Genomic DNA, 25,186 nt, shown 5'->3' with positions numbered 1-25,186 from the left:
TGAGTACTTGCTGATCAACCAACAGTGCCACCCCTCCATGCACTTGTCCATCACACAGCCTGTCATTTCTGCACAAAGAAAACCACTGAAAGGTGACTGTATCGACAGGTTTCAGAAATGTTTCTTGTAAAGAGAGACATAATGGATGGTAGGAAGCAGTCAGTATTTTGATGTCATTTAGATTAGAACGTAAACCTCGACAGTTCCATTGTATCAAGGTGACAAATTTTTACTTATGTGTAGGCAAATTGGGTGGAGAACCCTTCTGCTTATGACAACGTCTGTTTTCTTTACTGTCTTTATTCGAGGGAGATCTATCAACCTCCATGGATCCTGTCATGGGTAGATTTGGCAAGTCTTTGCTGTTGGAAGAAGATTCCAGTGACTGAGGACATGAACAAATGATTGTTTTGCATCTTGGGGTGGGAGAAGATGTATCTAAGGAAATTCCTGCACCCAGAACCATAGGAAGCGGATTTTGGGATTTGTTGGAACGTATGTAAGGGACAGAGATGGGCGTTGAAGTTGATTTATCAACTTTTTTAAACATGGAGGTCAAAAGACTTATTTGTTTTGAGAATGATTCTTTTGGAGGCACAGAGAGGTCTGTCTGCACTCCCACTGTAGTAGTGGAATGAAGTACAGCAGCATGTGTCCGAGATGAAGTGGTGGACAGCAACTTTCGAGCCTCAGGATAAGTAATGTTATGAATTGTTTTCAAATGCTGCACCTCTTTTTCTTCCAACCATTTAGGGCAAGTATGAAAGAAGGACTGGTGAGAGTCATTGCAATTGACATAATGAGAGTCCATTTCACACTCATAAACATCATGGTCCTTCCCACCACAATGAGCATACATCAAGGAACCATGACATGACATCTTGGAGTGACCGAACCACCAACACTGAAAACATCTGAGAGGGTTTGGAATGTATGACTGTACCCTGCAATTAAGATTACCCGCTTTAATGGTGGCAGGTGGACGTGGTAATGTAAATGTCAGAACGAGGATATTGGTTGGCATCGTAATTCCATCTTTCTGTGTGGAGATATATCTCACTGCAGAAACTTCTTGAGTGGAAAATCAGCGAGAATCTCTGACTGGGGATGTTCTTCAAATCCCTCTCAACAATAACTCCTTGTGATGAATTCAAAGTAGCACTGGTGTAACCTCAATACGTATATCCCAGTTGCCTTTGAATGCAAGAGGAGTCCACTGTGTTGAGATGTGGATTTTTCCACCAATATGTCACCAGATCAAAGCTTCTTTACTGACTTTGGAGAGCCAGCAAGTCCCTCTTGTCCCTGCTGAATGAAAAAGGGAGGTATTTGCCCTAAAGGTTTGTCTGAAAGAGAATGTAGGACAAGAAAATGAGGTACAACAGGTGTTACAGATATTGAAGACTGCTGTTCAGAATCTTCAAGACATGGTTGTTTACCTGTGGATTGTTTTTTCACTATTTTATTTAAGTTTTTATTTGAAGGATCCATATTAAAAAAAGTAAATTTCAGTGCCCACAAGCCCCACCCACCACAGAGCCCTACAAGGGGACACACTACAATGTCAAACAAGGATGCTGCAGCAACACCAGGGTTTCGTGAGCACTGTACCCAAACACCAGCACCAGATACAATGTCCACAACCCCTGTTGAGAATATACAACACTGGTACTTGGTTGATCCTAGCCCAAGTGGACCAGCCGACTGACCCAAGGGGAGCCATCCCAAGGCCGCCTATCTAAAGGAATTCAAGGCTAAAGTGGTGTGTTAGGGTTGGACTCCTCAACCATCAGGATCTTCTCCTCGCCTTCATGGGTCGCCACACCCAGCAAACACGTGGGTGGATGTTTAGATCCCAGAGAAGGTAAGCTGAAATAACAAAACCTTCCCTGGGAGGTCCCCTCACCACATACTGGAATCCACACCGAGGGGTGCACCAATTGAAAGGATCCTCAGGGTGCAGGTTATAATGTGGGATATAAAATGTACCCTAGGTTTTGGAGGTGGCTGCAGAAGTGAGACCCACCCTCTAGTGGGATACACCATCTAATAGTTTTAACCTCCATTCACTAGTCTCACATGAATAATAATTAAATAATCAAATGGTTGCTTGAATAAACTCTTAAGCTCCCATAATGTGCTTTATTTAGTGGGATATTCCTAAACGGCCCAAATTTGGCAGCTGTCTTCTTCACAACCAAGTAGCTTACACCCCACAATATAATTTGCAGGATGCTTCCAAAATCAGTAAAATGAATGAAGCTAGAAAATGTTACAGATATAAAGTTGTTTGGATGTGTCCATGGTAAGAGAATATAGATATAGCCTACAAGATTGGGCAAATTCTTTTATCAAGCGTTGTTTACAAGATTCATTTGGCATTACTACATTAACCCAGAATGCATTCAGTTTTACATACATACGTGAAAAGATGATTTAAACAAATCTTTATTGATTTCATGTATTAATCTTATAATGATCACAAAAGTGTTAGTCTTTTATATTCTCGTACTAAAAATGCTTAACTCAATTACATGAAGTTTGGAACATACTTTCTAAATAGTGTGTAGTTTCTGCTTGAAAAAACATTATTATTTGATTTTGCACTTTTATAATATTTGAGGTTTTTATGCAATTATTTTGAAAAAATAATAAAACAGTTCCTTTTGTCTCAGACTTTCTACTTTATATCATTATTATGAAGGTTTCAATCTATGTGTTCAATCAGTTTTAAATTTAACAAATTTTCTTTGACAGTTTATTTTGCAAACTGAAACATTCAACTTCCTCATCCAAACTATATAAGCACGGTAAGATTAGCATAGATTTAATAGTAAATTACCTTTCAAAATAGCAATACAATTATTTTTGTCAAGTGCATAGTGTAATATTTTTAGTCTACATCAATTTAAGTCTAATATGTATAGTTCATTTTCAATAACTAACATGTTCTCTTATTTGTGTAAATTAGTTGAATACAACAAACTTAACAATATGTTCAACAAAAAGGAGTTATGTTATCGTACTTACTAGACTTGATAAACCTAAAGGTTATTGAACTAATTTTATACAAACAGTTAAATACAAACAAACTTTACTGGAAAAAAACAGTTCTAAAATCCATTGGCAGTATCTCCTACAAAGTAATAAAACCAGCATAGTTTTTACATACCTGCTATCTGCTTGTGGGGGAACCCATATCCTGGATGGAACTCTCAAAACTTGAGGTAGACAAGAAGGAGAGGATCGATACTGTTGTCCTCGACTTAGTACCACTACATGGTTTCCAACCTATGCAAAAAATAAAGATAATACATGAATTTGACACACTCACAATATAACAAATGCACATATAAATATGTAGCCTATAAAAGTTATTTTTCAAGCCAAATACAACAAATAGAGTGGCCACAACAAAAAATATCCTTTAATTTATTTCTAATACATGCTTTACTAGTGTAGTAAAACTATATCTATAAAACTATATATCTAAGACAACTATCAAGATAAAGCAAGATAAAGGCTACATTTAATGACAAAGGAGAGTGACTCTTTTCAGACACAATGTTCTTTCATATTCATTAGTTTACCATTAACTGTCCTTATCTCAATCTTTAAAAATATTTTGTTTGGTTTGACTTTTGCACAAAGCTACACAAGGACTATTTGGGCAAGCCATCCTAATTTAGCAGTGAAAGACTAGAGGTAAGGTAACTAGCCATCACCACTCACTGTCAACTCTTGGGCTGCCCTTTTTCCAAATGAATAGTGAGTTTGACCACCATATTATAATACCCCCATAGCTGAAAAGAATGAGCATGTTTGGTGGGACAAGTATTTGAACATGTGACTTTCAAATTTAAGTCAAGCACCTTAGCTACCTGGGCATGGCAGGCCTATTTGTTCTTGTGTTTTGAAAATAAGACCAAAGATGTAAAAGACAAGAAAACAAAATTAAAGCAATACAGTGTCTCACAAGGAGTGGTCATTTATCTTGTTTTCTATCAGAAATGGAAGTTTTATATTCATAGATATCATGATGTAATTACATCATTTAATATTTTATAATTCAGATCTAGGAGTAGCATAAGACTTTGAACTAAATAGAGTCCAACTTTCACTGCAGAATTAACTACAAGAAATAGTTCAGACCCTTCACTGTGAAATTACTTGGGCTCTAATCTTGAACTTGTGTATATATATTACTAATTATCTCCTTTATCTAATGACAAGCTACAAAATGGCATTATTTCCAGGTGGTGGAGGGAAACTATATAATTCAGTGACTTATTCTAATCAGCACAGCAACAACAACAAGAAAAAATCAAATTATTCAAATTTTTAAAGAGAGATAGTAACCTAATATAAAACTTCACATTTTTTGATATCTTACCTTACAGACAGGATGAAAAGCCAAGTGAGGAGTTCCATTTTCTTTCTTTAAAACAGTAAGCTCAATCCATTCCCATGGTTCCTCTACTTCAACAGACTTCCTTAGTAGCCATACATCATTGAAAAGCTATAGTAATATTGAATCACTGTTCAACTGTTGGATTTTATAGAAAACATACAATCACTAGTTCACTTTGAAATAAGCTACCAGATAAAATATACCATTTCTTGAAAGAGTAGAAGCAGGCCAAAAACGTATATTTACTCAAGTTTCAAAGAATTCATGAACATGAATTTTTACATTTTTAGAATTAAAATGAATTTTGAACCAATACTTGGCTCTGAAATATGAGAAGTGTTTCCTTGTTGAGTTGTTCTGATGATGTCAACAAACAGTTGCTAAAACTTTAAATGACCTGAGCAGAATACAGAGCATGCTCAAATTACCCATAGTTCTCCATTCTCTCACCTCCCTTCCATGCAACATATTACATTTACATAAGGATTATATAAGCTCTTCTTTCCCAGTATAATCCAGATTTCACAGGTGTGACGGAAACCACACATCTCATGGCTGTTGTGAAATGGGTGGTAATATTATTCAGATGTAAGTATCTTCTGGAAATTTATTTTTAGTTGTAAAAATCCAAAATTCACAAAATGTAAAGTTACCTTTGAAATAAAAAAACCAAAATACCCATATTGAGATGTAAAAAGGAACCAGAGAGTCATTATGACTTCTGGCTAACTAAAATTTGGGTTCTCAAACAAGAAGGTAGCAACCTAGACCAAAACAGTTGGAAGTTAACATTTTCCTAATTTGAAAATGTATTTCCAATAATACTTACCTCTTCTCACCCTTGTAGCTATGACTCAACTTCCATTGTCAACCTAAGCATTGGTCTGATTTTTACTCACTTACTCCAAGTCTTTTATACCCCACTCAATTACATTTGCTGAAATTTATCTCATAATACTCTCCCCACTTATGTTAGTGTTCCCTCAATCCTGATACTGTATATAATATAATGTTATCACCTTTTTGAGACTGACTCAATCTCTAACTTCAGAACTTGGTGGGGAGGAAGGCAGGAAAGTGTTGATGCAGGTAAGTATTATTGGAAATACATTATAAATTTAGGAAAATGTTAACTTCAGAAACATACTTATTCCACTACCACTTATAGCTAGGATTCCATATTGAGAAGGTGGAAGGGCTGGTGAAGTTATTTCCCACACATAGAGTGTCTGCATAGATCATAGTTGTATTAACAGAAGATTGGCACTTTAGCAGTGGAACCACACTACATTCAGAACAGGTATGCTCTGTTCCTGTATTGTGAGTAGGATTGTACACAAATGATTATCAACATAGACCAGCCCCAACCAGATAGCCAATATTACAGTACTTGGAGTTGGAATTAAAGGGTCTTGGTCTCTATATCTAATGTTGGTGGCTAGGGGAACTGGACTACATTGTGATAGATTATATTTAAACTTGTGAGCAGATCCCAACTTGTAGCAATGGAGTGGTGTTTTCTGAGCTACTGAAATCACAACAAGAAAGTAAGCAATACTAAAGTGGACAAACCTTGTCCTTCACCTGAACCTCAGGTTCAGAATGATATGATTATGATTATGTATGTTTTACTCAACCAAAGGAACAGAACTCAACCTGTCTGGAATTATAAACATCATCCTCATTCCACAATCATGTGGGCAAGGTACATTCCACTTGGTTCTGGAATTATGGGGAGGATGTGCAACAATAGTGCTTGATCATGGTTCAAGGATAGGACCACTCTGAGTTCAAAATTGCAAGAAGATAGTGGAGTCTCTTCCATGAAATGTACTGAATCTATATTGATCAAAAAGAATGGCCATATACAATCCAACAGGACAGCTAAGCATCATATCTGAACTCATATTATAAGTATACTGCTGTTGAGAAAACATCCAGGTACCCAGGTAGGAGGGCCTTCATCTTCAACAAGGGTGGAGAAATTCACTCTAACACTCTGGAGGAAAGGCCCATTGACTGGAAACCTGGCTTGGTAAGGGCTTCATAGCTCCATTAGTAGAATCGTGGGGGTAATGTGAGCCTTGAGAACTCTGCAATAGGTGAATTAAATTCCCCAAGTTTTTAAAATCAAACCAACCTTAACTTATTCAATCTAAAGATAAGCAGAAATGGGCAGGATTTCCTCAAACTTTACTTATGATAGTGCATCATAGAGCAGTAATACCACCTGGTCAGTTCCTAGGTGATATTAGGGAACATCCCATTCCTACACAGCCCACTGCAACTTGTACAAAATATATTTAACTAGTGGGTGCTAGTACAGAATTGTTTTGATAACAGCACACATGGTATCCTGTGAAAACATGGAAGGGACCCTGAAAGTTAGAATTGCCAGAGTGAAGCCTCATGATTTATCCATTAATAAGCTCAGACCATGAAGCACTGCCTGTTGAAGAGCAAGAAGATCATTGTGTAGGGAATTCTTCTCATATGTACACAGATCCTAGAATTCTTCACATTTGGTATACATCCCCAATCACTGAAGCAAGGCCTTCTTGAAGAAATGGAACTCTAGACAAGGTGGCAGTAGAGCAACTTATATTGTAGTAGTGTTCCAATTCAATAACCCCTAGAGATCAAAGAATGATCCAGACTAAGAAAACTGGGGAAACCAATGAATCAACGCGTATGATCTCCTAGTTGCATAAAAACCAATAAAAATATCACTTGTGTTCTTCTTCCAAGGATTCAACTGATGCACACATTCCCAGAAGAGAAAGAACCATTTGTGTGATGAGAGTGTAAAAACCTACTCTGTAACATTAAGCCAGATAGGAGTCAGCTGAACCTGACTGAGAGACAAGATAAAAAATACCCAGGCTGATGACATATTAAATGAGAATGAAGCCTGGTTTGGTTGTTTCAGAAAGAAGAATTAGGATGTGATGTTCTGAACACTGATGAGATGGTGCCATAAATAACCAGTCATCCATGGAATGGTGTGTGCACAGAGTGATGGAATAGAGATGATGAAAAAAAACAAAAAAATCTCATACAGTACAGCATAACCCCTATGAAACTGATGCAAGCCCAAAGGTAAAAAGCCAGAACTGTAGTCCCCAACTCTTGTGCTCAACAAGCACAGACAGTGGTGGTATACCACTGCTATATCAAAGCACAGATAGGAACTGACTATAACTAACATCTACTGTCCGAGTGAAAATCAACAAAGACTGAGAAATGAATAAGTTGTGAATCTTGGATTGATATACATGAGAATGATCAATGTTTGGTCACCAACGTGCTGTCTACATAGTCCCAAAAACTGATGAGAATAAATACTCTGAAGAATTAGCATGACTCTCTCACTACTCCTGAACACTCAAACACAGATCACATTAGAACTAAATTCCAAATCCTATTGAACCAGGAGAGACAGAAACTCTACAGACTGGTGGACAACAGAGGTGAACATGTGAACTGAATGATTTATTGAGACTCAAGGACCTGCAACGCCCCTGGACCCATGGATAGTGTTACCACACAACTAGAAATATTTGGAATCAAGCTCACACAACTCTGAAAGTATACAACATTCACAAATGTCACTAGTGATTCAACTGAGCAGCAGAAACCTGGGATATAGACAGAATATATTCTGGGTACCAATGTAATGTGGGGCTGATGTAGGGACCAACAAATAAGAGCAGAAGTATAACCCCCTGTAGGAACCACTGTAATTTGAGACTCCAATAGCAACAGCGAGGAAAGTAGAAGCTGAAACTTGAACCAACATGAATGTTAACAATGGATACAACTAATTATCAATGAAGTTGGTGATCCTAATAACATTCTAACAAAATAAAATGAAAGAAAAACAAAGTGATGAAGTTTAAAGTTGTAATCCATAGACTTACTGTGCCATCAGAGGACACTGAATTACTCAGGTGAACTACAAATTCTGCCTTAGAACCCCAAAATTCAGGGAGCAGAGTTACTAGTTCAGAGCCAGAAAATATTTAAATCTGGCAGTGAAAGACTAACTCATGACATCATGTTAAATAAGGCATAACTATCTCTTCACCAGCAGATAGCCTGATGTGGCTTTGCTCTAAAAAAAACAACAACATACGTCTCTTCACATAACTGAGAAGTAAACCTTCCACAAAATCCGTGTATGAAGAAAAAAGTAAAAATTTGCTCCCAGGCTTTAAGTACTTTTCAGGCTCAAAAGCAACCAGGAAAACACCCAAAACATCATATATTTGGAGAATCAACAAAAGAAAACAGTTCAAAGAAAGCTTAACCCTAAGTGGCCTCCTTTCTATTTTTCATAGGTCATTTAAAGACTGTTGACTAGAACATCATTTTGCAAAGTAAAATTCCTTTGTTACATCAAAGCAATTTTGGGCCATCTGTCAGTTTAGCATCCATCCTAAAGAACTGAACCTCAGACTCTAGTGCTGTGAGTTCAACAACCTACCACTGTTGGACTGAAAATCCAACAGATTGAAAGAAGGCACAGGAAAAAGCAAATCTAACATCTCTCCAAAATGTCAGGATCATCCACAAATACAGCATCAGAGACCCCAAAAGAGCCATCACAGATATGAATATATGTCTCCATGTCACTACAAATAATATCACTGACAGCCTCACCTAAGAGCACCCCCCAATGACTGTTAAGCAATGTTAAATATCAGAAGTGGGATGGAAAAGACAATATGCTTCATTACCAGAAATAACAATCTGAGATTTCATACCAGCTTTGCTGGCAAATCAGAAGAAATTATTAATTTTATTTATTATTATTTTGAAAATCAACTAGATAACAAAATAATGTTCAAAGTATCTCTGAATGAAATGCTTATATACAGTACTAGGAGAGAAGGTGCATTGCCATAGGTGGAGAGCATCAAGAGATAAATATTACCAAGGCTACAAAACCTGGAGCAAACAAGAAAAAATCACTCAATGCTCAGATGAGCAAAGGAAGAAATCATGGAGGTAGAGTAATAGCTGTAAGTGTCAGTAATGGTAATTATGTTTTGGAATTATAATCAAACAATATTGAAGAGAATCCAGAACTAGATTTGATATACTGGAATTACGGGAAAAATAAGTGGAAAAGAACAGTCTCACAGGAGTCTGAAACAAGTAAGGGCACTCAGAAAATGCATTCTTCTCAGCAAGGTGGCTCTTTGCCCTCATCAACATTTAACTATATATATATATATAAAAAAAGGGAACAAGATGGTACATATCTACCAGCAGAACTGTAACAATCTAATATGTGGTCATGGGGTAATGGTGTAACAGGTAGTTAGAGTACAATTGCAATATACTGTTCTATACTTCTAATGCAAAATTCACAGAGAACTAGACCAGTAACAGCAAGAGATAGTGAACGGTCTTGAGACTAAAGTTCACTTACATCTTCATCCACTCAGGTTGGCTATGTCACAAAACCAGTCTAACCAGTGGACACACAGAGAGAACTGAAGTGACCCACAGAGATCTGAGGAGAAAAGTACAGGTTAAAGACAGATTAACAGGCACACAAAATATGTTAAAAGAATAAACATAAAGAAGTAGGGAACTGCCTGTCTGTGATGTGGGTAAAAAATATTTTATGAAAAACAGTTGTCTCATGTCCAAACTTTTTGAATGTTACAAAAGAACAGGAACAAGGAGAAAGAAAATATACTTGTTGAGAGGTATCATCAGCCAATCCTCTCTCCATTTCCAAAATGCATCACTTTCTCATGAAGCACCAGTGCAGGTGGGGGTGGAATTTTGTTTATAGCAATGACAGAGGTATATCTAATGTGAGAATCATAACCAAATGCATCCATTCAAAAACTGAATCTCAAGTTATATGAAAACCAGAGACCTTTGTAATTGTTAAAAAGGATGTTTAGCCTTAGAGTAATTCCTGGTTACAATGAATAACAGGGACACAAGTGTTAACTAAGAAGGAAACAAAGAATAACTCATCTTCTAGGGATTCCAGGGTAAAGATGAAACAAGAGGGAGTTGTGATGTCCTTTGGACATGACAGCCTTACAATGAAACATTTAACAAAGGAAACTATGCTATTGTCAAGGTACACAGTAATCAAATAGAGCATGACCAAATTTGGCAACATGGACTGCAAAAATGTGGTGAAGCTCTAAAATCATTTTAATATAATATACTCAGCCTGTGTATAATCAATCACACCTCCAAGATACAAGGTCTACTGACTTATGACAAAACATAACACTGGCAACTACATAATAAACTGTCATAATCCCTGAACTTACATATAAGTAACATTACTAGCAAGATACATGCATAGGTAGTTTTAGCTTCCTTTTAGACTCATAAGCAGGGAAAACAAGCATATGAAACATAGCATACTTACCATATTTGGTCCTCCACAGCCACCAAAAATTAAAATGTTCTTGTTATCAATTGACACCTGTAAAAAATGATTAACATCAAAGATCAAGATTTCTTAGTTGATGATGTAAGACAGGATTATAGATAAAGCTGCAAGAGAGTGTGGTTCATTTCCAAGAACTTCTACAATCAAACAAACCAAGTTCATTGAAGAATAACTGTATTATTGTAATTACCAAGGCAGACAATGGCAGTCATGCCATAATTTTGGACAAAAGAACTTATAACCAAAAGGTTAAACAACTGTTAGAGGATGGTTCTTATGAACAAGCAGAAAAAGATTCTATTTCTTTATTCTACAACAGAGTTAAAACTGTAATAAGAAACTATGTTACTTTAACACTGAAAGAAGTCAGTAACCTGATTCCCTCAAAGTACATGTTACCAAAGTTTTATACTATGCTTAAAGTCTATATAATTGAAACTTGAGAAGGAGCTCATCATTCCTTCCACTGGCAAAGTCTGTCTGTCACAAATGTTCACTCTTAGCCAGCTCTCATAAGCACGGGATAAAAAAATAAACCTGAATTTGTTACTAAAAAAAACAATCAACAGAATAAATTTGGAACCTACTGATAAACTAGCCTTTTTTTGATATTCTCTCTGTTTACAAGTGTGTCTGTTGAAGAGACACACTTAACTTATCTTGAGAGCAGGTAACTAGATATAAAGAAATTTACTCCATTAGAAGCAGGTAAAATTGTTATTCTGACCCAGGTGTAGGGAATAAATTATCCAAATAGGTTTGGCTGTGAGATCTCCCTTGTTCCCCCTTTTATGCAAGTTGTTTATGTTTAAATTTGAAATGAATGTATTAAAACATTCAGGAGTTAAACTTTTGGTGTGATTAAGGTATCTAGAAGAAACATTATTTTGGTGGGGCACAATGGCAATGGCACAGTTTGAAGGACATTTTAAGTTGGTTAATCCTACTTTTCAGTTTGCCCTGGGGATGGGAAAAGAATGTTTATTAAATTTCTGGGATGTGGCATTCAAATGGGATGGTGGGCTTCTTTCAATAACACTTTACAAAGAACTATTTTTTAGTAGCCTTTCTGCCACAAGAGATCACATCATCCCTGGCTGCAAAATTATCTGCCTTTCCATGTTTGTCTAACCCCTACTACATGAATAATGGAATACCATTGGATTTACCACTATCCTAATAAAGTGTCTGCTTCAGAAACAGCAGCACTTATAAATCTGACATTTGTTTAAGGTATGTAAGTGATCTATATTTCATACAACCACATGGAAATGAGGATTGCATTCCGTTTTTAGTGTTAAAAGTAAGTGACAATAAACTTCCATCTATGAATGTGTTAAGAGTAAGGAATGGCTCCAGATTATCCACTATAGTGTACTATAAATAAACAAATCCAACAAATATTAATATTGCAATTACTCATATGCACACCCCATTGAAACTATTATTTTTAACAATTTGATCATGTACAAGAAACAATTTTTAAAAGAAGTCAGTATGTTAAAGGAAGTTTTTTTTGATAAAACATTTTCCTAAGAGGTTTGAAGTGGGCATTGCTACTAAAGTCCCATTAACAAAAATATCCAATAACAGAGGAACTTTCACCAACATTAGTAAGTTTACTGGAAAGGCTTTTGTAAAAAAACTACAATGCATTTTGCATAAATATAACATATAAAGTAAATCTATTCATTGACAAAACATGTGTATACAAAGTTGCATGTGAATAACTGGAAAAACTGAATAGTCTCTTAATGTGAAATATTAAAATGCTTACAAACCTGCAGCTATATATAATAAAGAAAAAAATATTTCTGAAAATCAACTTGAGTGTGAAGATTTTATCTCTATCATTGAGGTTAAAATTATCCTTGCTGATGTCAAATAAGATAAATCATTTAAATATCCATCAGCTAAATAAAATGTGGACTAAGGTGTGGCACAAACAGAGATATTCGACTAGAACTTAACACTATTCGAGATGAATTGACCAGGAACAAAATAATTGCTTATATATATTCTATAACTGTTTAAATAAATTTATTTTTCTAAGCTTCAATAATTTGAAAACAAAATTATATCTACAGTTGTCTAAATTTGTATTCATATTATTTCTAACTGTCTATAATATTACTTTTTAATTCATATTTCACTTTTCTCCAATTTTTTATTAGATCTTTTGGTTTTATTTCCCTAAAATATTTACTTTCTTCTTAGTTTTGTAACTTTTATTTGTCTTCTTCTGAGTTGTTGGAAATAGAATTGTCTAAATGTTTAACTTATATGTTATGATAGCTAAAATTATGTGATACATTCACACACACTTATATGTTATGATACATTCACACACACTGTTCTTACCTGTAGCACTAATTTCAATATCTATATAATGTATATTTTTCAGTCCACTGATAACATATCTAGACACAGGACTAAAAACTTGCAGAGATAAATTTTTTTATTGTGGCATAACCCCAATTATAAGAGTTCTAATATTCACCTATGAAGTTTAAATGTATAGTTAACGATCATGATTGCAAAAAAGGGAAACAAAAATCCTAAGTAAGCTCTTTAAGACAAATTCTTTCTTTTGCTAACTGAACCACACTAGCAAAGAGGCCAATCCTATTCACTTATCTAATACATAAATAATTATTACAAGGTACTTATTTTATATTCTAACTTGTCAATATTTGTCCTAATTTGTACAAAACTATATAATTAATACTTTGACATCACAAACATCTAATTTTAAACAGTGATGCATTCAACATAGCATGTGACTCACTAAAATCTATTTTCAGGCGTGTTCTTTTAATATTCACTTTTAAATTAAGAAATTAACTCATACATAACATTACAATATGAATTATAATCTACAATTTGATTCCAAACTTATTGACATAAATTCATAAAATAGTAGTTCAATAAAATTTTGAATGCAAGTCAACAAATGCACTGGCATGGCCTTTGACTTATGACCCATCACAAGAGGGTTAAAGTAACTGAACCTGCCTGTATGGACTTTGATGAAAAAAGAGACAATTAATTAAAGCTCTGGATACCACACTGATAACCAACAGTATGCATGTTTCAACTTATTATTTCAAACCAAGTGGGGCAGAATGTGCTGCTGTTTGTTTATTGTTGAAAGTTAGAGCCAAGAAGTTACAGACACCTACTGTAAAGAATCTGGCCTATAAAACTTGATAGTTGCAATAAACACTGCTTCAGATTACCAATTACAAACTGTCAACAGTAGTTATTACATACAGCTATTTCAAATCAAGAAATGCTAGTGGTTCCTCAGAAAAATGTACACTAAGTAAAAGATGTCAAATACCATAAGCAGCTGCACTGTAACCATACAACCATCATAAAAATAGGCAGTTTGTCCAAACATAAAAAGTATATATAATTTATCCACATTTACTCTGTTCCTACTACAAGTGTAAAACTGAGTTACAGACCTGTGAGTGACCATACCGAGGATGAGGTTGAGGACTCGTGGTAGCTTGCTTTCTCCATGTCCACTCCTTCAAATTCAACACCCATACATCATTGGTACTTTATATAAAAAATACTTGAAATTACAATCCTTTACACAAAGTAACATATTATGTGGAATTTTGAAAATAGTTAAAGGATGTTTTTTCCACATCATATATTATCATATCAGCATATATATTACCCAAATTAATAGGATATATGGCAAAATAATAGAGATTTTATAAATAGAAGAATTCTTTAGTTCTAAAATAAAATAATAGAGATTTTATAAATAGAAGAATTCTTTAGTTCTACAGTATGACACTGAATTTAGAAATTATTTTAAATTAGGCCTCATAAACTGAAACTTCCAGAAGGTTTAATTGTGGCAGTAAAATTTATTGAAAGTTTAAGTTTTACTTCACAGATTTTATACGTAAATTTAATCTACAAAGGCATTCAATTACACATAGTAGTATATCCAAAACAAAAAATGGGTAAAGAATTTCAGAAACATTTAATTCAAGTTACTGTTGCTTGAAACTCAGTGGCCCAAAGTAGGTGTTCGTAATCCATATTAAATATATTCACATGTAACTGTAACAAAATTACATAACTATCTTGAAACTTAACTGTGAATATACTAAAGACTATATGTTTTACAACTATTATTTATTTAAAATATTTTTTTAATTTACAATGTCTTACAATTATAAAACAATACAGATGTTGACATACAATAGTAGAATGATAAAATCATGTACATTTATTCCTCTGTTAAACTTGTAATGGTTTTCTTCATTACACATTCAAGCTGTTTTCAAACTATATTTTCTCAAAGTGGATTCTTCATTACCAAATATGCAATAATAGCTTGTAAAACTACTAAGTCAGCTGTTACAAATAAAAGTACTATTGTTTAAATTTAGGCCACAATAAATTAATGAGTATAAATATTTAAATACGATATTTAATTTTCTAGTCGCTGTTAACATTTTATTATTTTGAACTAAATTCACTATGAAAAAAATGTGAATGTGATGACTTGCACTGAAAATCAAATTAAGTTTGATAAGTATTTATGTTTCAGACAATTGCAGGAAATTAACAGAATTTTGATAAACATCTTTTTTCACACAAATGCCACCATACATTATGTTACTTAAAAAAGTCATGATATGTTGTAGTAGTTATACACTGCTGTACCACCATTGAAAAGCACTATTACCAAAGTTTAAAAGCTAGAGTTTAGTGAGTGCTTATTTATCTCTGAAGTTTTTTAAGGCAATAAAATTTATTCACACAATATAAACAATTCTGCACTTTTAAGTTACAAATAATACTTAAATATTAATTTCATCTAGCATCTTATTAGTTCACTTAAGTACCAAATGGCCAAACATCTGTCAGTTCATGCTAATTTTTCCTTACAATAACACAGTTGCCAGTTGTCTTGTAATGCTTGAATTAAAACACCAGCTGAGATTATGCATACAAATATTATTAACAGTTAGTGTACCCAACTGACCAGTAATTGCATCCTAATCATTATAAGTTTTTGTTTTTATGAACTTACTTAGTTAGAATGGTATACTAAGTCATATACATTAATTGCTGTTCAATTTTTAGTTCCAATCTGTTTATGTAGCTTGCTTTAAATAAAAGTTAATGATAAAATTTAAGGGACAACAAGGGGCTTACTGGTCTAGTGAGGCCATCTCACTCAAATAAAAAAAACAAAAAACAACTCAAGTCCAATCTCCATAATTTAGATATTTATCAAGCCTTCCCTTTAACCCATTTAAAATTTACTGCATCCAGCACATCTTAAGACAACCAGTTCCAAAAACCAACCATCCTATTAAAAAAGTAAAACTGTCTTGGATAAAGATGACTCCTACCCTACCAAAATTAATACTCATGATCCCTTGTATCCCATTCTTACCATTAAATACAAACAAGGATGATGCACTAATTTCCTTAACACTCTTAAGCACCTTAATCAGATTCCCTGTGTCTCTTCTTTTTTTTCTCAAGATAAAACAATTTCAGAAATCTTAACCTGTCCTTATATGACAAAATTTCCTTCCCAGATATCATCCTATAAGCCTTTTGTTGAACCATTTGCAAAAATTCTGTATCTTTCTTAATATAAGGAACAAATGACCAAACACAATACTTCAGTTAAGGTCTAACAAGTCACTTATAGAGTTAAATGATGATGCCTTTAGACTCATGTAAAACATTTCCATAAGTATAACCCAAAGTTCTATTTGCCCTAACACTGGCAACTGCACACTGCTTTGTTCACTCAAGAGACTGATCAAATAAAACACTAAGATACTTTTATTACACATCACTGTGAAAATGATTTCCATTAAAAAAATTATACTTATAGCTTGAACCAGGGATGAGTAAAATACAGCCTATAAACCAGACCTGGCCTGTCTAATATTTCTGTACTGCATGTCACAACTCCTGGAAATTGCAGAAAAAATGTAATGGGTATTCATACAAATAATATTAAGGTAATTTAATTTGTATAGTAGAAATGTGTGGCCTACAAGGACTTAGCAAAATTCATGGAGTTACCCCTGACTCCTGGACATTGTGGAAAGAATGTAATGGGTATTTATACAAATAATGTTTAGATAATTTAATTTGTATAGTAGAAATGTGTGGCCCACAAGGACTTACCAAAATTCATGGAGTATATCTCTGATTTTTATCAAATGTAGCTTAAACACTCTTGTGTCTGCTCTCCAAGTCTAGATCTTGTCTGTCTTATGTAATGTTCACTACATTTTCTACAATAAACACTTATAAGTGCATGTAAATGTCTGTTTGACATGGAAAGTGGTGTTTAGCAACTTATTTAAGTAATACTGTTTATGTACGAACAAGTGACGTACTTGTTCTTTTTGTAGTTTCAAGGTATTTTGCCTTGATAATGTTTAGTAAATTTATCATATACCAGTAAGTATCTTAAGTTTGTGTTATTTCTGTAGGAAATTAGGGTAGACAGTAAACATTGAACTGGTGGTTGGGTTATCTGAAAGTATATGCTAATTGTGCATTATAATATATGTGATTTTTTTTGTTGGTATGATTTGATTATCAGGTAACAGCATTAGTTTTAGTAGTAGCATCAGAAACAAGAGATTTTTAATCAGAAATCTCTATGTTCTGAGATTTAAAATTAAAATCACTGATTTTCATGAGTAAAGCTGGGTTCTCATTATACATACTGGTAGTTCATCATGTTTTCACTAACAACTAAGACAACCGAAAGCCTTTATATAGCTACACTTCAATCTCTACATCACAGTTTCAACTCGATGTGCTGATTCAATTTCTCATCCAAAAGAGAATCAGAAAAAAGGGTTGATCAGAATCCAACTCATAAGACATGCCAAAGCTAAGGAAAATGATCAAGAGATAATTCTGATGTTAAGTCATTACAACATTTTATACTTTTGAATATCAAAATTCACAATCCATTTCATCTATATATAGTAGAACGTCAGTATCGGGTCTGAAAATCTACAGTATCTGCATAACTTAAAAAAAACAACTGAACCTGTCTGTTAATGATCACAATGCTTTAAAAAGTGGTACCAAATAACAACAAAGGATTTACTTTAAATAATTTTAGTTATGAACTAAAATTTCTGAAATTCTAAGAGATAAACAGTGTCATCTAACTCACAACTTAATTAAACATAGGATTCAAAGCAAAATAACTTCTCACGGATTTAAAAATTAAATAATCTGTGGCCTTTAAATGACCTAAAACACACACACAATCAAACCTCTCAATTGTAAAACCTTCCTAAATACATTAAACTTGATACATGATACAGATCAAAAGTTCCCATCTGTTAACTCAACCACAAAAACTCTTCATTAATTACTACATCAGTTATTAGATTTTTGTTAAAATATGCACTTGTTGATTTCATCAATTCCACAAATTCTTAAACACACAAAACCAATATCATCTTTTTTTTTTTTTTTCATTTACTTGGAGTAGCTTTATACACTTTTAAAACAATGGGTGTACAAAATGTTTCAAATTTAATTTCAGGTTAATTTCTAACATCAACTTGTTTGGAGTATTTCTTGATCGCACTCAATCTTTATAAAGACTATTTTTCAAAATAACATTACTTTTGTTTTGGTGAAGATTCATGTACAACAAACTTAATGTTGTTTCTGTTGGATACAGAAGAGCCATTGATTTTTCTGCTTTATTTATTCATGTGTTCAAGATGAATGCTCTGAGTTGATGGAAAGAAAAAGTTAATGTAACTCAAGTTAACTTTAGTTAAAAGATATTAATGACCATTTGGTATGTGGTATCATGGAATAAGCTCTAAAATATTATGATTTTGAAAACACTATTCACCTGATATCAAACCTATCATGAACATTTAACAGAATAAAAACAAAGCATTTATTTTGTAGATGTCACTAACTTCACGTATTTGGTTAGAAGGGAAAAGAAATCATATTTTTCAAAAATATTTCAGAAAGAACTGAAAGACCAAGTATTCTTATGTTATATAATGTATGCAAGTAGGTATTACAACAATGTCACAATGCTGAATAGTTCTACAATTTGTATAAGTTGTTGTATTTTAAAACTGGTTTTCATTTTTGAAGCAGCTACACCAATGTTATTTGGAGATATATGGTTGTTATTACTTCATTTATCTGTCTTCCATGCTTCTGTCATTCAACCTATGAAATGCTAAATAGTATGTTTTGTAGATATGTGCATACTCAAATAGGTATATAATTAATGTTTCATTAGCAAAGAAAGACTGAGTGAATTTGAAATAACTTTTTCTATGACATCTCTACACTTTACAAAAAAAGCAAAAAATTTACTTTTCCTATGTTAAGCCATTTTTCCAAGTGTTGTGAATTGATCAACTCATTTATAACAGGTGTGACTACATAATACCGAAAAACGTTAAAAGCAAGATCAAAACAGCTGAGAGATTAAATTTTCAGATTTAATAACTACAACACAGTATATAAGACAGGAGATCTCTTAACACTGTGCCATTTTTACTACTTGGGTACACATATTAACCTACTAATTTGCAAGAAAAAATATAAAAATCAAATTCACCTAGAAAATATTCCTGCTCCATTTGGACACTCCAGACCACCAAAAACAACCATTTCATCATTCTGTAGTGTAGCAGTGTGACCTCCAAGAGATGGTGAAGTACAAGTGGTCACTATCTGTGTCCAACGGTTAGTTGATATGCTGTAAACATGTAGGTGTCCGAAAATTTTCCGATTCTATTTATAAGAGATGTATGTCATTCTACACAGATTGTTACACAGAAGAAATAATAACAATATGAAATAAAACATTATCAGTAATCCACACAAAAGAACAATTTATATATAACAATATATTTCATCATTACAGATTCATCTAGGTTAGTGGTACACAGACATGTACAAACATACATCCCAAGATACTGCTTTGCTTGATTGCACTTGATGTAAAAGACTGTATTATTTACAGTTTCCACAAATGTAATGTCATATCCTAGGAGTGTTATGACAAATAATCAAAAATATCTTTACACAAAATACAGTCATAGAGAAATTAATCCTGAATACAAAGAACAAAGAAGCTGTTATAGTAATGTAAATTTCATAAGCCTATGTTCTAAATTACTTGTATTTATCTTTCAAATATATCATCAAAAGAATATTTTAAGAATCTGTAGTAATGAAATTATTATTTTCTAATTTGCTACAACATAATGCTTATACATTCTACCAATCAAATTCTAGTTTTATCAAATACAGTTAAATGTGTTTACAGTAAGCAAAAAATTTAGCAAGACAAGCAAAGAGAAAAAAATTGTAAAAGAGCAAGTGATAGATTACCCAAACTTATAGACAATGTAGATGCACGTGTATGGAGAAAACTATAATTTAGCTTTGTGATACACCAATTTATAGCTTTAGCTCTTTCATAACACAAAAAAATAAATGCTTTCATTCTAGTATAGTTAAGAGATTTTTCTGAAATTATAATAGTGATTATACTTAAATGTGACAAAATTGTATCAAATTTTAAACTACAATTTATCCCACCATTAAGCTCCACTCACAGTCAGGAATGGAACAAATGTATCTGCCTCTAATTCTACATGAAAATATTAAAATAGCCTACTTGTTAATTGTTTTAAATGATAAACATATGCAGAGACACACACACACAAATAAGCTATTTTTCCTTTATTTAATAAGTCTAGTCTGCTCACATGGCATTCTGTAGTGTCCTGGTAGAAATACCTTTGTCTGGAGTAAGTCTGCTGTTCAGATTTTGTATTGAGTTGTCATAAATATGTATGCACAGAGAAGAAGGCCAGAGGTTAAAAGATACAACAAAAACTCAAGAGTTCTATAATTACATTCAGAATCATCTCTATTTGTTGTTGTTTTTTGTATTACTTCAATGTAAAATAACTGTGCCAATATTTTTCTTTTAGAAAATTCTGGTACTTGAGTATCTAATTTTTACTTACTTGTTGGCACACAGTAGGAACTACATTATTAAGTAACAATCTGGAAGCTGTGACAAAACTACATTTTTCAGAGTGTTAGTCATATGTTTTTTTTTTCTGTTTTCTTATATCATTCAGTTTGAAATTTATTTATGTTAAATGTATTTTCCAAGACAAGATCACAAATGAGTTGCAGCGAGAAGTGGGAAACAAAAACTGAGGAGGAAATGAGATCTAAAGAAGCAATAAAATATTGAAGAAATAATTTGTTCAAAGTTGACATTTTTCATGCATGCAAACAGCCACTTTTGTGTTCTAATTGAAGCTACAGGTCCATGAACTAGAACACTAGCCAGAGCTTTCCTAAGTTGAAGAACCAATTCAGCTTCTCGTGGTTACCTCAATCTGTAAGGTAGTATGTCATCATTTTCTTGTTAATTAGTATTATTATATTTATGTATTTGTCAGAGTTGTTATGGTTATCAGTAAATTAATCTGCCATTCTATAGAAATAAGTCAATCAGTTACTTTGTAAAAGCCAAAAACATCCCATGTTGAAATGTAATATCATTCATTGTCTGTCAACAAATAATTTAATATTTGTTGTAACTTAGAATTTGTAAGTGTTTATAGAGTTATAATTATGCAGAGTTTCAAAGCTATTTTATTAAGCAGATTTCATTATTCTTATTCCAAAATTCTTATGTTAAGGCTATACTGCTGAGTTTGGATTTTGAAGGCTAGTTCTGTTGTTTATAAAAGTCTCAGCACAAGATTTTCAAACTGAAAAAAATATTTTAGTTTGTGAAAGTTTTGATAAATACTCTATTTTTTAAGAATTCTGCTTTGTCATGCTGCTGACATAAGAAACGTGTGGAAATAAACCTTTAGAAGTCTGTGCTTTCCTTTGCTTTAATATTGAGTCTAATGTCCTAATACCAGTTACATGGCATTCTGGGAGGTTCTGAAAGTCTTGAACTTGAATACAGTTTCAAGCAAAACTACTACTTGAGCTGAACTGTCCTTCTCTTGGTTAAGTCAGTTGAATAAATCTTGCCTTGACTGCTACAGACATATAAATATCCACAACTAAGCCCAAAAGTTACAAAATGTAGCAGAAAATTGGTGTCCTGCTACATTCACATTACGTTTTTGTTGTTAATACACTTTCTTTACTTCATAATCAAACAACTGTGTCAGTCTCTTTATTTTAGTCATGCTTAACTTATTCAAGTCCTACATACATTTCCTAAAGATCTTCATGTTATTGTGACATTTCAGTTATGTATCTGTTGGCCATATGTACAATGAAATATCATACTCTTTTCACTGGTTGTCACTGACAAACAGGTGAAAACCCACCTGATATGGTGAGTATGGGGATGTGTGAGTCCACCCTCCAAACAGAACCAGATTATCTTTGTGAGATACCAATGTGGCACAAGCTTTTGGAGACGGATAAGTACCTATAAGCAGGTGTAAAAATGTTTTTTAGGTAGCAACACAACCAGATATATATACATACATTGTTTGTATCTATAGCAGCCTAAATTACATGTGTATTTACTTCAATTACCTTACACAATATTTCTGCACCAAATAAAAAAATTTTAACACTTCTATATTTACATTTCCTAGAACAAAGAAAGGAAAAACAAAGACATTAATTAATTGAAAGAAAATTATCAAAAATGTTACCAACTTTTAAACAAACTATGTCAACATAACAGTACAATAAAGTTATTTACATTATATTAAAATATTATTGAACTTTTACTACACTGTGTTCATGAGCACAATTACCTGTAGCTAAAGGACGAATCCATCTTCGAGTTGCTAAGTCCAGTCTCCACAAGTCATTGAATGTTGTATTAGCAGTGGTACATCCACCAAAAACATACATAGAATCACCATTTACACAGCAGCTATGAGCATACCGTTCAGATATTTTAGGTCCTGGTTCTGGAAGCATGTGTCGCCACAGGATTTGTCTATTTATCAAGGCATGCTGCAAGTCACGCTGAACTTTTCTGACAGCAGCTACGAAACAGGTCCCAATTAAAATCATAAAGACAATTCAGATACTTTTAGACATTATCTAAGAAGCTGCAGATTCATTCACAAAAACAAAACAGTATTATACATAATGGTAAAACTACACTAAAACTTACTTTAAAATGATATCCTGTAACAGTTATATATAGACACATATCAGCAGTACAGCACAGCTTCACAATATTAACTTCAACCAATAAGTATGTATAGAGTTTCTAATCCCACCAATCAAAATAATATTCTAATGTGAATCAATAAACTTTAAGCCTACACAAATGTCCAAAACTTCCTCAACCTAGGTGGAATAACAAACTCCGTAGATAATACAAAGAATCTATTATAATAATCTATACAAAACAAACTCTCATATTCTTATGTTTGGTAGGACTTATCTGTTGGGTAAACCAGTGAACTTTGAACAACATAATTACCAAAGAAAAGAAGTTTCATGACAGGAAACACTTAATGGTTGAAATTTACAGAAAAGATGTGAAAATGTATTTAATACAAATTAACAGCCTTTATGTGCTACTACTTTCCACTAACTAACCTGTACTCACTGCACAAGAATGATTTGAAATTTCATAATCTTTAATCTTCTAAATTCAGTTTTTACATACCTGCTATTGCTGAAGCTTAAAAATGCTGAGTTAACTCCACTGAAACATTGTGTTTACATTTTTATTTTTTCAATGAATGTAAAATTAGATGTCATTTAAAACCATAGTTATTTTAGTGATCTCTCGTTATCTCACACTTTTAGTAATGTTTAGAAGGTATGTTACTATAATCAAGATAAGAAAGTAGCTCAAGTGTTAATGTAACATTATTCACTAAATTTTTTTTTTAAAACCTGAAACAATTTCTTAACCAGCTGAAACTTATTTTATAGCTAAAAGTTAGAGCTAATATATCAGTAATATTAATTATCTTGGCATTTGCATTTATGTTGCTTACGAAGTAATAAAACATTGGGAAAAAAGTGTGTTGTAATGTCAGTCAAAACAGAAAATTTTTGGATACAGAACTCCAATGCCCTTGACAAAGAGATAACACAGTTAGTTAAATATTTTTTATGAGAGAAACAACAGCAGTTGCCAGGCACCATCTTGTAAGGATGTTAAAACTATAAGTGAAAATGATGGCACGAAAATAAGTTGTCATGCAAGTAATCTTACTTGTTTAAAATTTAATCAGTTCTCCACAAAATATCCCAATGTGAAGAGTAGAAAAGTAAACTTTGCTAGTTTCTCTGAAACAAATACTTCTACGCAACAATCTTCCATGGAATACTCGTGTAGACACGTGCCAGAAAAGTTTTATATTTGTTTCTAGGGTAAGAGTATGGATGAAGATAAGTGAAATCTTTTGATGTGAATTTTATATGATGTTAGTCATAGTTGATGAAATGACGTAAAATATTTTCTCAACCCAAACGAGCCGTTTTTACATATATATTTTTCTCTACAAGTGGGTTTTCTTAACATCACTAATGAAATGACTACCTGTCATCAATTGCATTAACTTGAGGATATCAGATTTGGAAGAATGAGATTCAAGTTGAATACATGATGAAACCAAACACAAGTTTATATCTGACAAATGGAGAAAATGTAATACCACAATGGAATTATACTTTTACAAAAACTGAAAGAAAAAGTGAAATAGTAGGTATAAATAACTGTTAAATATTATTACTGTTCATATACATAAGACAAAGTTAAACTACATTTTTGTACATTATGAAGTATTGATACATCATAAAAGCATCATATATAAAAATATATGATAGAATTTGACAGTGATCTAGTGATGCACTGCCAACTGTCTTACTTGCTGGCTCTATTGTTTTACATTTCTTAAAGTTTCAACTTCATATACCACATAATTCAATGGTTGTACACTATCATATTTAGGGTCAATACAATCTGCTGGGGTCTTTGTCATTGTCATGCTTTATATCCACTACACTGTGACCATTTATATAAACAGTTCCATGGTCAGATGTGGATTTTAATTACTTTGACATTGAACAAGTATTTACATTCTTGGAATAGCTTGTCTATACTAAAGAGGAAAACATGGGAGACCTACAATTATACATCATACAAAACCAGGCAAGCCCAATACATTTAAGCATTAGTTATCTAAATATATATTTGTTTTCAGTGATGAAATAGTCTTATATTAGTGTGAGAAGTTATACAATATAAATTTATTAAAAATATAATTGTAGTATTTGGGAATGTTGAGTTT

General features: G+C 33.0%; 1 protein-coding gene across 2 annotated transcripts in view; it reads right to left on the bottom strand.

The window, feature by feature from the left end:
* The window catches only part of LOC143230999 (F-box only protein 42-like), a 37,359-nt gene that overhangs the window by 9,515 nt on the left and 2,658 nt on the right, over positions 1-25,186 (bottom strand). For both annotated transcript variants that reach the window (XM_076465420.1, XM_076465421.1), the window contains exons 2-8: positions 22,679-22,915; positions 22,238-22,341; positions 19,474-19,649; positions 14,315-14,411; positions 10,821-10,877; positions 4,394-4,519; positions 3,173-3,291 (exon numbers count right to left, since the gene is read on the bottom strand). In XM_076465420.1, the coding sequence (XP_076321535.1) occupies positions 3,173-3,291; positions 4,394-4,519; positions 10,821-10,877; positions 14,315-14,411; positions 19,474-19,649; positions 22,238-22,341; positions 22,679-22,915 (916 nt within the window). The remainder of the gene's footprint in view (positions 1-3,172; positions 3,292-4,393; positions 4,520-10,820; positions 10,878-14,314; positions 14,412-19,473; positions 19,650-22,237; positions 22,342-22,678; positions 22,916-25,186) is intronic.

The sequence above is a fragment of the Tachypleus tridentatus genome, chromosome 10 (assembly GCF_004210375.1).
Source record: "Tachypleus tridentatus isolate NWPU-2018 chromosome 10, ASM421037v1, whole genome shotgun sequence".
NCBI classification, from domain to species: domain Eukaryota; kingdom Metazoa; phylum Arthropoda; class Merostomata; order Xiphosura; family Limulidae; genus Tachypleus; species Tachypleus tridentatus.
This window is presented reverse-complemented; position numbering and strand designations above follow the sequence as displayed.